Source organism: Theobroma cacao, chromosome 9 (assembly GCF_000208745.1).
Source record: "Theobroma cacao cultivar B97-61/B2 chromosome 9, Criollo_cocoa_genome_V2, whole genome shotgun sequence".
Classification (NCBI taxonomy): Eukaryota; Viridiplantae; Streptophyta; class Magnoliopsida; order Malvales; family Malvaceae; genus Theobroma; species Theobroma cacao.
The window spans coordinates 11,525,837-11,538,525 of NC_030858.1; the positions used below are offsets into that span (position 1 = coordinate 11,525,837).

The window sequence follows — 12,689 nt, forward strand, 5'->3', positions numbered from 1 at the left end:
TTTCTGGTCGTGGCAGTATTTTTATGAGAAACTCAACAGAGACTTGTAAATAATTTAGGACTCTAGGTTAGCAACTTAATCTATTAAACTAAGTTAAGAGAGAGAAACAATAATCAGATAAGTATTGAGGAATATCATAATCTTAGGTCTAGTAGTCATTCACATTTAATAAAGTAAATTTCCATAGATTAGTTTTAGGTTTCGTTATTAGATTCAAATCCTTCTTTTTAATTGTTTAAATAAAATTAGGGTGTGATAATTTTAGTAATTAACAGTAAAAATTAATTCAATTCTCTGTGGGATCAACACTGTACTCATCTCTATATTATTTGTAATACGTACACTTGCGTGAGTAGAAAATTAAACAACAATACCAATACATTGTTGATAGAACCAACATTTACAACCAATGCCATGTTTCAACTCCAACTCAACAATCAGAAGAAAAGCTTATAATTTTTGAAAAAAAAAAACCATATCCCTTAAACGCCATTAAGTAAAAAACGTAAGCAAAAAAAATGTGCGTATCATATTGCATAGACATATTCTACAAACAAAGGGAAAAATTAAACAAATCATAAAACACATATAAAGCACAATGAGTAAGCTTAAATAGAAAATGATGCTAAAGTAAACTTTATGTTGGTAAACATAATAATGTTTTACAAACACAACAAATGGTTAGCATGAAACACATATAAGTTACACTAAAAAATGTTGGTGCAAATGGATTTAGATGGAATTCAAGGAATCAGCAAAATTAACTTCAAGGCGAGCCTTTCAATAAACAGTATTTTTTAGACTTATTTCGCCCCCACCACTCGATTTGCAAAAAGGAATAATGCGAATAACCTTAGGGATACAATGAAGCCAACGTCTAACTTCATATTACAGTTTATGAGAATAAACTGCTAGATACACCCGAGGGTTTGTAAAGTTATTTGGCCTTAGAGCCTACTTTCTATAGCAAGTAGATTATAAGGAATTTAGAAGCTTTTGTAGATGATGGAAACTTAAGTGTTTATGTTAAAAAAATACAACACTTTTCTTGCTCTTAATATTTATGTACTTGCTTTGTGTCTGATTTGATGTGTCAAAATGGTTGGCAACTAGCTCTTTATAGAAGCTTGTAAGTGTCTCTTCGTCAAGGACACAACCATTTCATTAAGACACTTTTTTATCTAAAAGATATCTTTACATTTTGCCAGACACAACTTTTGGATAAAGGTATTGTTTCAATAATCATCTTATGAAAAGATAACTATTCATTCCATAGATCATAACCTTTGAGTTATGATTTGAAACAATAACTTTTCATATTTAACTTTTGAGCTATGGTGTCTTTTCAATATATCTCATGACTTTTAGATGTTATTTTACCAAGAGACATAACTATTCACATGAAAACCTGCCTATAATCCAATAGACACATTATGTCACTTTTTGTGATATAACTTTTGAGTTAAGATAGCTTTTCATCATGTGACATAACTTTTGATTTTAAAAATACACCAACAAAAAAACCCTAAACAAAACTTGACAGAAAACTTAACCTCACCTGAATAATCAATTTTTTTTATCTAAGTCTCCTGCAAAACCAAAAAATAGAAAAGAAATCAATTACAAAAACTTAAATTAATCAATACTAATCAATAGGTCTAAAGTTTGAATACCATAAAACAGCGAATTCAAGCATATTTTCAATCCAAAAGCATGATAATATTGACAGAACCAATATTTACAACCAATGACAAATTTCAACTCCAACTCAAGAAACAGATGAAACAAATTTTATTTTATAAAAAGACATTTTTTAACCACCATCAAATAAAAAACATAAGCAAAAAAAAATGTGTATTATATTGTACAAACAAAACAAATATTATTGAGTAATAAAGTAAAGCACTAAACACAAAGAAGGCTCAATCATAACTACAAACTAAGTATAATGCTAAATACATTTATGCAAAATATTAAAAGTAAAAGTAGAAGTTAAATAAATTTATGCAACGCTTGAGTAATATTTTTTAGAAAATATATGCCAGATTTGTTTTTCTCATGTCTATTAAACCACATTACAGATTATATGATGAATTATTGAGTACTTGTTTCTAGAATATAAAACTTTGCCTTTACAAAGTCTACCTTATTCTATTTAAAAAAAAATCTAACTTTTTCAGTAACAAGTTAGGTTACAAATGCATACTTATAACTTTAATTTTCCATTAAATTCAAGATACCTTTTCTACAATTAAAATAAGATGAACTACTACTATTAAATTTAAGTTAGTTAAATATCTGGTTAGTGGAATATTAGTATTACATAAATTCCTACCCTTTAACATGTAATAAATTTTCAAATACTCATATATTTAAAAAGTTTCAAAGTAGATTATTGAAAATTATTAATAAGAGTTTGAAGTTTGTGCAAACACAAAATATCAACAGAGACAAATGGTGCAAAAAAAATACAAGAACATATAAAAGCACAGATAGTAAGATGAAAATAATACTCAAAGGAGACAAACGATGCTGGACTCCAAATGGCAAAATTGAAGCAGTAAACACAAGAACACATAAAAGCACAAATGGTAAAAGAAAAAAATACAAACATAAGAAAGAAGAAAATGAAAGAGTGAAAATACCTTATTACACTTTTGGAACCTCCTAAACAACCCCGACAATGACAATTGAAGACCCACGATTGCCATGAGAAGACAAGATCAAAATAGTAGAACATAGAACCAAATTCAAGTAAGCCACGTTTACCAATCATACAAACCAAAGTCGTTGGGTCTAAATCTCCATAAACCCAAAACACTAATGTCATTGTGGAAAGACAAAAGGAACATGGGGCAAGAAAGAAAGAATGAGACGAATAGGAGAAAACCTTAAAGCATGTGAAAAAAAAAGTTGTAGGTCTTTAAGATTAAAACGGGATATTTTTAGGGGAATGAAAAGCAAACAAAAAAAAAAAAAGAAGGGAAAGAAAAGATTATGGCTTGTTGGTGAGCTTGGGTCAAATAAAGTCGTCATGGTGGATGGTACAAAAATTATGGTGGCAACAAAAGCAACAACAATGGAAACCAGAGTAGTATATAACACGAGAAATATAGTGGCAGGATCGACGGCAATAATGGCAACTACAATGGATAGTGTTGTAATCGGAGAAAAAAGGAGAGAAACTACTTAAAAAGCAAAAGTCATTTACTCATTTATACAATTGAATCAAACACAAATCCATACTTGTAGTTTTCTACTAGTGTAAAGAAATTCATTTCCTATGTTTATCGACAAAAAATAGACTGAAAATTAAATTTAATAGAAGTCAATCAAATGCATTTTCTAAACTTTTGAAATAATAAATAAAGAGCCATAGTCATAATCAAGATCAGAGAAAAAGGTTGCTGATTCCCTTGCAGTCATAAACTTCATCATATATATATATATATATATAATGATATATAATTTTAAAAAATAATTACATTTTAATTTGAAAAAATTATAAAACTACGATCTATCATTAAGCAATTTGAAAAGTAACAACTTTTTACATTATGTTTGAGTCTGATTCAATTTTATATTAAACTTATTTTGCTATATGTCAATTTGTTAATTAACAAATTATCAACGAATTAGATGTCCTCCAAAAATGAAATAAAAATATAAAAATATTTAAACATTTAACTTAATAATCAAATAATAAAAGTACATAGAGTTAAAATCTTTCTTCCAAATTTGAGAAGCAATAAAAAATTTATATATGATCAAGACCAACCATGGCTGGTTTTAGGGTTTTAGCCCTCAGCCTCAGCCTCAACCTCAGCAATGACATGCATTCAATACAAGCAGGCTGCGACGAGACTTCTGAAAAGAAACAAATAAAAATGCATGGTCTCAGTCTGAGTGTGCCATCTTTTCAATTAGAAAACTCAGTCCGATAGAGTATTCAAGTTACCAAAAATAAACTGACTTTTCCCAAGAAGATACTCAGTCATCTCAGTCAAGTCATAAGGTAAGGTTTCGTGTGCATCGGATTACAAAGAATATACAAATAGATCAATAGCGGAGATGGTTTAATTCATAATTTTTTCTTTATTTCCTGTCTCTTTGACAAATAATACAAATTTTTCTTTTTTCTTTTCATATGTTTTATGCAGTTAAGTATTCTTAATAAAAAGGTATTTTCTTATAAAAAGATAATAATTATTATTTAAATTCGAAAAGTCGAGAAAAAATAAAAAAGAAAGAAAATGAGAAAAAAGGAACAAATCACATAATATTCATCTTCAGCCTGCATCTTAATTCAAACATTATATTGTAGCCGAGATTAGAGATTGCAATTTGATTCTAATTATTGATTTGAAAATCCAATATCCTATTTATTGCTATGTGATAATCGTTTTAAGTCTAGAAAGAGAAGTCAATAGTTTTCAATGCTTTACCTAGGAAGGAATTGTGATTTGTTGAAAAAAATCAAGTTACAACATAGCTTTTCAAAAATTCTGAACATGAATTCATTAAAAATTTTACATTACTTATAATTTTTATAAATAATAGTATGATTAGGTTAGACTGAATAGAGTGTTCTTCTATTATTAAATAATAACTTTAGCTAATATCTTGTATTATGTTAAAAAATCTTATTTATATCAGTTATTGATTACTGTTTAGTGATATTCACACAACAATTTCATAATTAATGCATTCTGTTTTAAACTCATATAAATAATATATTAAATAAAGAATATTTCTTACCAAAACTCCACAATACTATTTTTAATCATAAAAAATTCGTCGTTAAGCATGAAAACAATGCATTAAGTTTTAATTAATATTTCAAAAAGAAATTAGAAAAAAAAAAAGCTTCCGGTAAAAATGAAAAAGAAGAGTAAAAATTATCACGTCAAATCAAAGGCAGTAAATGATGATACAGAAGAAAAAACGACTCAGTCTTCTTCACAGTAACTTTTCATTTTCATAGGCTTTTCATTTGCCTATAAAACCCCTATCAAACCCTTCCACCCTCTCTACCCACGACTCTCTCTTCCAAGCCAAGGTAAGATCGGCTGAAAACCCTTTTTTATATTTTTTCATTTTGGGTTCATATAACTGCATATTGTTAAACGCTTCAAATCTGTACTTGTACATTTCTATGTTTTGTATTAGATTATAGGTTCTCTCTCTTGCTTTTGTTTCTCTGATGGGTTTGATACGTAGACTTTGGTTTGGGTTTGAATCTCCCTTCAGAATAAAGAGAAAAAGAAAAAGAAAAACGAAAGGGAGTAAAGTTTCTATTATTCCTTGGGACCCAAGAAGACCCAATATCTACAGCTCGCGCAATAGTATTATCGCTTCTTTGTTAAGAAGCTAGATTATCATAATCTGTGTGTAGTTTTTAGTGTCAGGATCAAGTCTTTTGGGGTTTTGTTGTGGGCGTTCTTTTTATTTTATTTTACTTTTGGTTATGATTTTCTGTATGACATTACGTCAGGATTTTATTTTCTTCTTCTTTGGAATAATTTTATTGCCGATTTTAGTGAATAATGATTACTGGCCCTTATTTTATTGCTAATTTTCTTTGGGATATGAATCTGTTTTTATTTTTTTCCGTCATTTTCGATTTTATTGTTATTTTGTAACTCTTAATTCTATGTCATTTGTTTATATGAAAGCACATTTTACATAAATGCATTGTTGCACGTCAACAATGTGATTGAACCATAGAGTATGCGTTTGAAAGTAGAGTAGCATCAATTTTTGACCTTATCCGAATTAACACACTTTAAACATAATTACCCATTTTTTCCTTTCATTCATCAAGAAAATGAACCATTTTTCCTCTTTCGTAGCCAACTATGATTGGAAAAATGAAATGAGCACGTGTAGTTTTGAATTTGGTATTGATTCATATCATTCCAGATGGTCTAAACCCAATTTTTTTACTCGTTGATCCTGTTGTGTTAAATGCCTTAGGATATTTCAAAATGGCGGATAATTCAAATGGTATGAAATATGCATATTGTGGTGTTGTTGTGCCTAAGGACTATGGTGGCAAGCAGACCTCTAGCTATAATTATCAGTCACAGCAAGGAGGGCAGTCCAGCTGCAATCAAACTACTTCAAAGACAAGCTATGTGGACAAGCAAACTGGTAGCTATACTCGTGCAACAAACAAGGAAGTTGTATCCACTGGAGAGACTTTCAAGGAGAGATCAACGGGGAGAGTTGGTTACAAGGATGAGTACAAGACCACTTCTACCTACAAGGTTGGGGACAAAAGTGGCTATACTGAGTATCAGGTGGAGGAGAGGTTTCGAAATGTCAAGTATAGTGGAAACAGCAGCAGCAACAAGGGCAACAACAGTGGTGGATGGAACAACAAGTATCTGAAGTAGTAGTATTATCTTGATGTTTGGTCTCTAAAAGTCTTAGTAGTTCCATGGAGTCTGGTATGCTTTTATGTTCTCTTCGTAAGTGTAGTGTTACCTATGAACTTTTTCATTCCCGATCGATGCTTTCAAGTACTTTTGGTATTTTCCTGGTGTTTAAAGAGTAGTAGACATGGTATTATGGTTTTAAGAGTGCTTGGTAGAAAAGGTTCTACTCTGGACGAGTAGTAGATTGTGCCAAGAATATAATGATGTGCAGTGTTGGTGGCTGCGGCCCCATTGAGTGGCTCTGAAAGCTGGTTAAATCTTTGTTGGCTCTTAAAGCCATTGGAAATGCTCCTGCAAAAATATTAGCAATCATTACGTTCGATTACTTGTGTTATTCCCAGTATCCTAAAAAACAAACAGAAAATATATGATAATTCGGCTATGTAGGAAAAGAAAATTAACGTTTTACCGTTTTTAGAAATTTTTATTCTTTAATGGGAGGCCATTTAATGTCAAGGACGTTTCTTATGCAATCAATAACTTGGGTGGTAATGAACTAATTGCGTCTTTGGTAGGTAAAATAATTCCAAAATTTACCATTAGAGCTTTGGAGGTGGTTTCTGTCACCAGCAACTGGGTGGAGAGAAGAAAGAGAAGATGGAAAAAAGAGAAAGGAAAAATAAGAAAACGCATTAAATTTTATATATCAATTATTATTACTATGTTTACTAACAAAACTTGGTTGGGTTTAATTTCATTAATGTGTAAAAATATTGACAAAATTTGGTACAACTGACCCCGTTCTCGGGTGACTGCACGAGGCCCAAAAGCTTCAAAGCATCAAATTAAAATTACTTAATAACTATTTCATTTTTATTTTATTTTCAAAAAATAATGATTTTAGTTTTCTTGTATTTCATTTAAAGTTGCCGAATGTGTTGTAAAGATCTTAAAATTTTAGGTAAAATATTAGGAGGTTTTTAAGTTTTAACCATAATTAATGATCAACATTTGTCTATTAAAAAAGAGAGATGAGAGAATATCGAAATAGGCACAAGAACTGTAAACACTTTGTCAGAGCTGGAAGAGATAAGATCGGAGGGAAGTTCACTGGGGTAGCACGTTTCAATGACAAAATCAACCAATGGAAATGGAGAAGAATGGAGATGGAAAGATGGAGAAACAGACTTTACACAGTTTTTGTTGGCAACTTATGTTCGTCCATCTCTTGGTAGGAGATTAAGGACTGGTTTGACAGAGTTGGGGTCGTAATGGATGTTTATCTCCCTAGATCTAAGAACAAAGGCATCGCAAAATGTGCCTTTGTCAAAATTAGGAATGAAGAGGAGTTATGGAGAGCTATCAATGCAAGAAAAGGGGCTCGAATCAAAGGAAGGACACTGGTGGTCAAAGTGGCAGATAAAGCACAAAATACAGCAGATGTTATTAAAGAGAAGGTAGGACCCAGATCCTACAGAGACGTTTTAAAGGCAGGAGTAAATGACAACTATAGCATTAAACAAAGACCGAATAGAGAGGAAAATAATGCTGACGAGAAAGCAGAACTTGTGGTAGCCTGCAAAGAAAGTAAAAAAGATTCTGAACGCCTTAAGGAACTAGCTTGGAAAATGGGGGAGCAAAAGGATGGAAATGAGGTTGCCCCTCTTAAGTCATGGACTGAATGCAAAGTGCAGATAGTGGAAGTAGAGAATGAATGGTTGAAAAGCAGTGCAGTGGGAAGACCAAGAGCAGGCCTTAGTCCCGAAGAGATCCAGAGGTCCCTCTAGTCAAAAGGCGCATGGGTCAGAGTCAGAACCACAGGGGGGAGGATGCTATGTGGTCTCTTTTGACGAAGCGGAAAAGATGCAATGCTTCTTAAGCTTGTACAAAGAAATCTTTGATACTTGGTTTGAAGTTATCAGACCCTACCATGAGTGGACGGAGGAGAAGAAAGTGTGTGTATGGGTCAAACTTGAAGATGTTTCGCTTCATTTATGGCAGAAATCCTTCTTTCAAGCGATCGGTAATAGCTAGGGAAGGTTTGTCAAAATGGATAAAGACACTGAGGAAAAAGGTAGACTTGACTTTGCTTCGATTCTGGTGGAGGTCACTAGCAAGCTTAAGATAACATCGATGAATAGAGTCAGTGTTGAGGGGGTTAACTATTGGGTTAGGGTGTTCATCATTAGCACAGCCGGGATCATTAACGCGGACAGTGAGGCTAACAAAAGCTCAATGGAGAAAAGGAAAAATGGAGTGCTTGAACAAACGGCTCCGTCGTTAGCAGATGAGGAAGAGGCAGATTCCGGTAGTGTCAAGGCCAGCTAGAGGGAAAGAAAAAACCAAGGAAAATCAATTTTCTGGGAAACGGTAAGGATGACACGTGGTGATAGCCAACTTGCGGGAGTAAGGCAAGGAGGACAAATTTCAGCGGGAAGTTAGACTAGACTTGACCCTAAGGTGAGTGATGTAGACAAGTCGAAAGAGCAAGGCGGTGTGGAAGAGCTTTCAAATTTTGAAAAAAAGAGGGAAAATAAAGAGGGCCTCAAGGGAAATAAGGGTGTTGGGCTCAACCTAGGGGGTGGACCATACAAAATCCAGAGGCTTAATGCGGAGGATAAAAAGAAGATGATCAAGGAAGTTAGAGCTAAATAGGGCCAAGGTGAGCGGAAGCCCAACTTAAGTGAAGCTGAGGGGAGTTTGAGGGACACAGTGGTTAAAGCTTAGATAAACATAATTGTCAGACCTGAGGCCAGAAGTATGGGTAAAGCTCAGAATATTTTATCTAATGGATTCAAAGAGTGTAAAAGTTTAACTAATAACAGAAGTGGGGATGAGACTGACGGGATAGGGCGTAACTCAATCAATGGAATCACGATGTTCGGGGGGGGGTGGGGATGGAGACGGCTAAAACGGTAAAGAAGAAGGAGAAACGGTGAAGGATAATGTGCTGAAGTCAGTTGAGAAATAGAGCTCAAGCAAGAGAAAGTGGAAAAAGGAGGCTAGAAGAGGAAATGGGGTCAAGCTTGATTATGCTGTGGAAGAGGCGGAGCAGATAGGAGAGAACATCCCCAAAAAAGACAAAGGGAAAAGTCACATAACTTATAGATTCGTTGAAAAAGGGGTGGAATCAAATGACCGTGAATTAGGAGAATGTTCAAATAAGCTACGGTACAATTGGAAGGATATAGCAGAACTCAGTGAAGAGGTGAAAGTGTGCATGGGTCGGTCAAGAGGGAACAGTTGGACCACAAGTTGTACCTCAAGTGATTAGAGGAGAGTAATAAGAAAAGAAATCAGAGGAATCATAAGTACAAAAGAGAATGAAGGAAAAAATGAAGGAGAAAGCAAAGTAAAGTCTACAAGTGGTAGTGTTAGAGGGATCAATCAGGCGATGGAGGAGGTTGAAGCAATCTGGAATCTTAGCAGAGAATTAGGAGTCCAATACATAGTGAACAAAGCAGAGGCAGTCAAATTCTTCCACAAGATGGAAAGGGGAAGTTAATGGGCAGACGTGTACAGAAGTTCAGAGCAGGTAATGAAAGAAGAACATGGGATTGAGGTATAAGTGGGTGTTATTTTTCTTCACGATTCTCTTAACATGGAACATTAGAGGTTTAGGGAGAGGTGAAAAAAATAGAGCTCTAAGGAAACTAATAAAAGCTGAGAAACCAAGCATGGTGTTTATCCAAGAAATCAAAATGGAGAAGATCACAGGGAGCCTTTTTGACAAACTATGGAGAGGGGATAAGGTTGAAAGGAAAGCAATTGAGGCTGAAGGCAGATCGGGTGGCATCTTAAGTTTGTGGCAGAAAAAGTTCTTCGAGCTAGAAGAGTACAAAACAAAAAAAAAATTTATAATGCTGATTGGGAGAGTCAAAGGAATTGATTACAGATGTGGATTCATCAACATCTACGATCCCAATGACGAAGGTAAAAGGAAAGAGTTGTGGGATGAATTGAGTGAACTAGCGAGCAGTATGGAGGTTTGGTGGATAATAAGAGGTGATTTTAATACGATGAGATTTGAGGACGAACGGATTAGGATGGGGAACGTAGGCCATTTAGTAGCTCAATTTGACGAGTTCATCAACTGCACGGGGCTGGTCGATCTGCCACTGACAGGGCCAAAATACACGTGGTGTAATAATTGGCAGCTAGCAGCTTTTAGCAGGTTAGACCGTTTCTTTGTTGATGTTAATTTTTTGGACTAGTTTGACAACGTTCTTCAAACTTGTATCTCGTGCTCAATTTCTGATCACTATTCAATGAAAATTGGGGTAAAGGATTTAAATTAGGGTCCCAAACCTTTTAGGTGTTTTGACTATTGGTTGGAAGAAAAAAGTTTTCAGGAGCTTGTTAAGAGCTATTGGGATCAACCTAAAATTGGAGAGGCCAGAAAGGCGAGGGTGTGGGAAAACCTAAGAGACCTTAAGCCCAAAATCAAGGAATGACAGACGCAAGAATTTAGGAATACCTCTAAAAGAATCGGTTAGCTTGAAAGGGAGTTAACCAATCTGAACCAAGGTTTTTTGAGTAGTTAGAATGAACAGGATTTTCGATCTAATCTGGTGACTAAGAAAACAAAACTATGGAACCTATATAGGATTCAGGAAAGGGAATGGAAGCACAAATCTAGAGTCAAGTGGGTCAATGAAGGAGATAAGACCACAAAATATTTTCATGGTATGGCCTTATTTAGAAAAAGGAGTAATTATATTGACAAAGTCAAGGTTGGTGAGGAGTTCATCGAGAATCCTGATGGTGTCAAGAACGCTATTGCGGCTCATTTCAAAAATTTATTTAAGCCCAGTGGGGTGTTGGAAGTTAATGAATTAAGTTATGGAGTAAGGCAGATCAATTAGAGGGGTGCGGATGAGATGATAAGACCAATGACGGAGGAGAAAGTATGAGAGACAGTTAATAACTGTGATGGAAGCAAAACCCCAAGTCTGGATGGGTATAAGAAACAATGGAGTACCATCAAAGGGAGTGTGATGGAGTTTGTCAACCATTTTTTCACAATCGGTAAACTTGAAGCCGGTGTCGACAATTCCTTTATCACGCTGATTCCTAAGGTCAGAAACCCTATGGAAATGAAAGATTATCGACCCATCAACCTAGTTGGGAGTCTCTACAAAATTATGGTAAAAATCCTTGCTAATAGAATCAAGGTGGTGATCTGCCAAGTGGTAGTAAATAATCAGTTTGCCTTTGTGGAAGGGAGGCAATTGACGAACGCTGTTCTTGTTGCCAATGAACTTATAGACCTGATCAAAAAAGAAAGAACTGGTCGACTGATTTTGAAAGTTGGTTTCGAAAAGGCGTATGATTGCATTTATTGGGGTTTCTTGGATTTCATAATGTCTAAGATGGGCTTCCACGAAAAGTGGCAAAGATGGATTCATGAGTGCATATCCACTGCTCGAATGTCTGTGCTTGTGAATGGATCACCCTCAAAAAATTTTTGCATGCAACAAGGCCTATGTCAAAGGTGTTTGATGTCCCTTTTCTTATTCAACTTGGTGGCTGAAGGATTTAGCTATCTAATGAAAGAAGTTGAAAAAAAAGGTTTTCTCAATGGTATTGTTAAACCCTATTCTATAAAATAATTATGACGTCATTTACATGATCAATAGAATGTTTGCATGTTTAGAAAGTTCGAGTAATCGTTAAAAGATGATATTGCCCCTAATGGTACCATTAAGTCGATTAAGCCTCGAACTAGTTCAAATAGGAATTTTGAGGTAAAATTAAGAGTTTCACAATTCAGGGATGGCTCAAAATGGTAATTCGGAGTTCGAGGATCAATTTGGAGTCAAACCGAAATTTTCACTATCTAGGGGTAAAATGATCATTTGCCACTTAGGAACAAAATGAGAATTTTGAGAAAAGATTTTTTTTGGCCCCATTTAACTTATTGGAGTATGATTTGAGTATTGGAGTATAATTTGAGGGTTTGGCAGTGAAAAAGTTTAATTCCGATGATTTCTGGAGTGTAAGGGCAAAATAGTAATTTTTCCACTCGCAGACAAAATTTGAGATTTTGAGAGAATTTAGATCACATTTGATAAATTGGAGAATGGTATGAGTATAAGGGATGAAAAATATGTCTATGGGCAAATTTTCAGTTTTTGGGGCAAAAATGTAATTTTGCCATATCGGGGGCAAAATGGTAATTTTGCACCCCCAGAGCATTTTTCCAGCACAAGGTCTTCACCTATCATCATTTTTGACCCTTGAATAATGTGTGGTGGAGAGAGAAAGCTTAATAGTTAAGAAATGACACATGGACCAATAATAAGGTGA

General features: G+C 34.3%; 1 protein-coding gene across 1 annotated transcript; it reads left to right on the forward strand.

Annotated features, from left to right (window-relative positions):
- On the forward strand, positions 4,981 to 6,536 carry LOC18589212. Its single transcript, XM_007014080.2, has 2 exons — positions 4,981 to 5,059; positions 5,977 to 6,536. Exon 2 carries the CDS (start codon positions 5,988 to 5,990, stop codon positions 6,396 to 6,398), a length of 411 nt encoding a protein of 136 aa, XP_007014142.2. The 5' UTR covers positions 4,981 to 5,059; positions 5,977 to 5,987; the 3' UTR covers positions 6,399 to 6,536.

Excerpts from the sequence above, each read along its gene's own strand:
- LOC18589212 (XM_007014080.2), top strand. The coding sequence starts at position 5,988 with ATGGCGGATAATTCAAATGGTATGAAATATGCATATTGTGGTGTTGTT.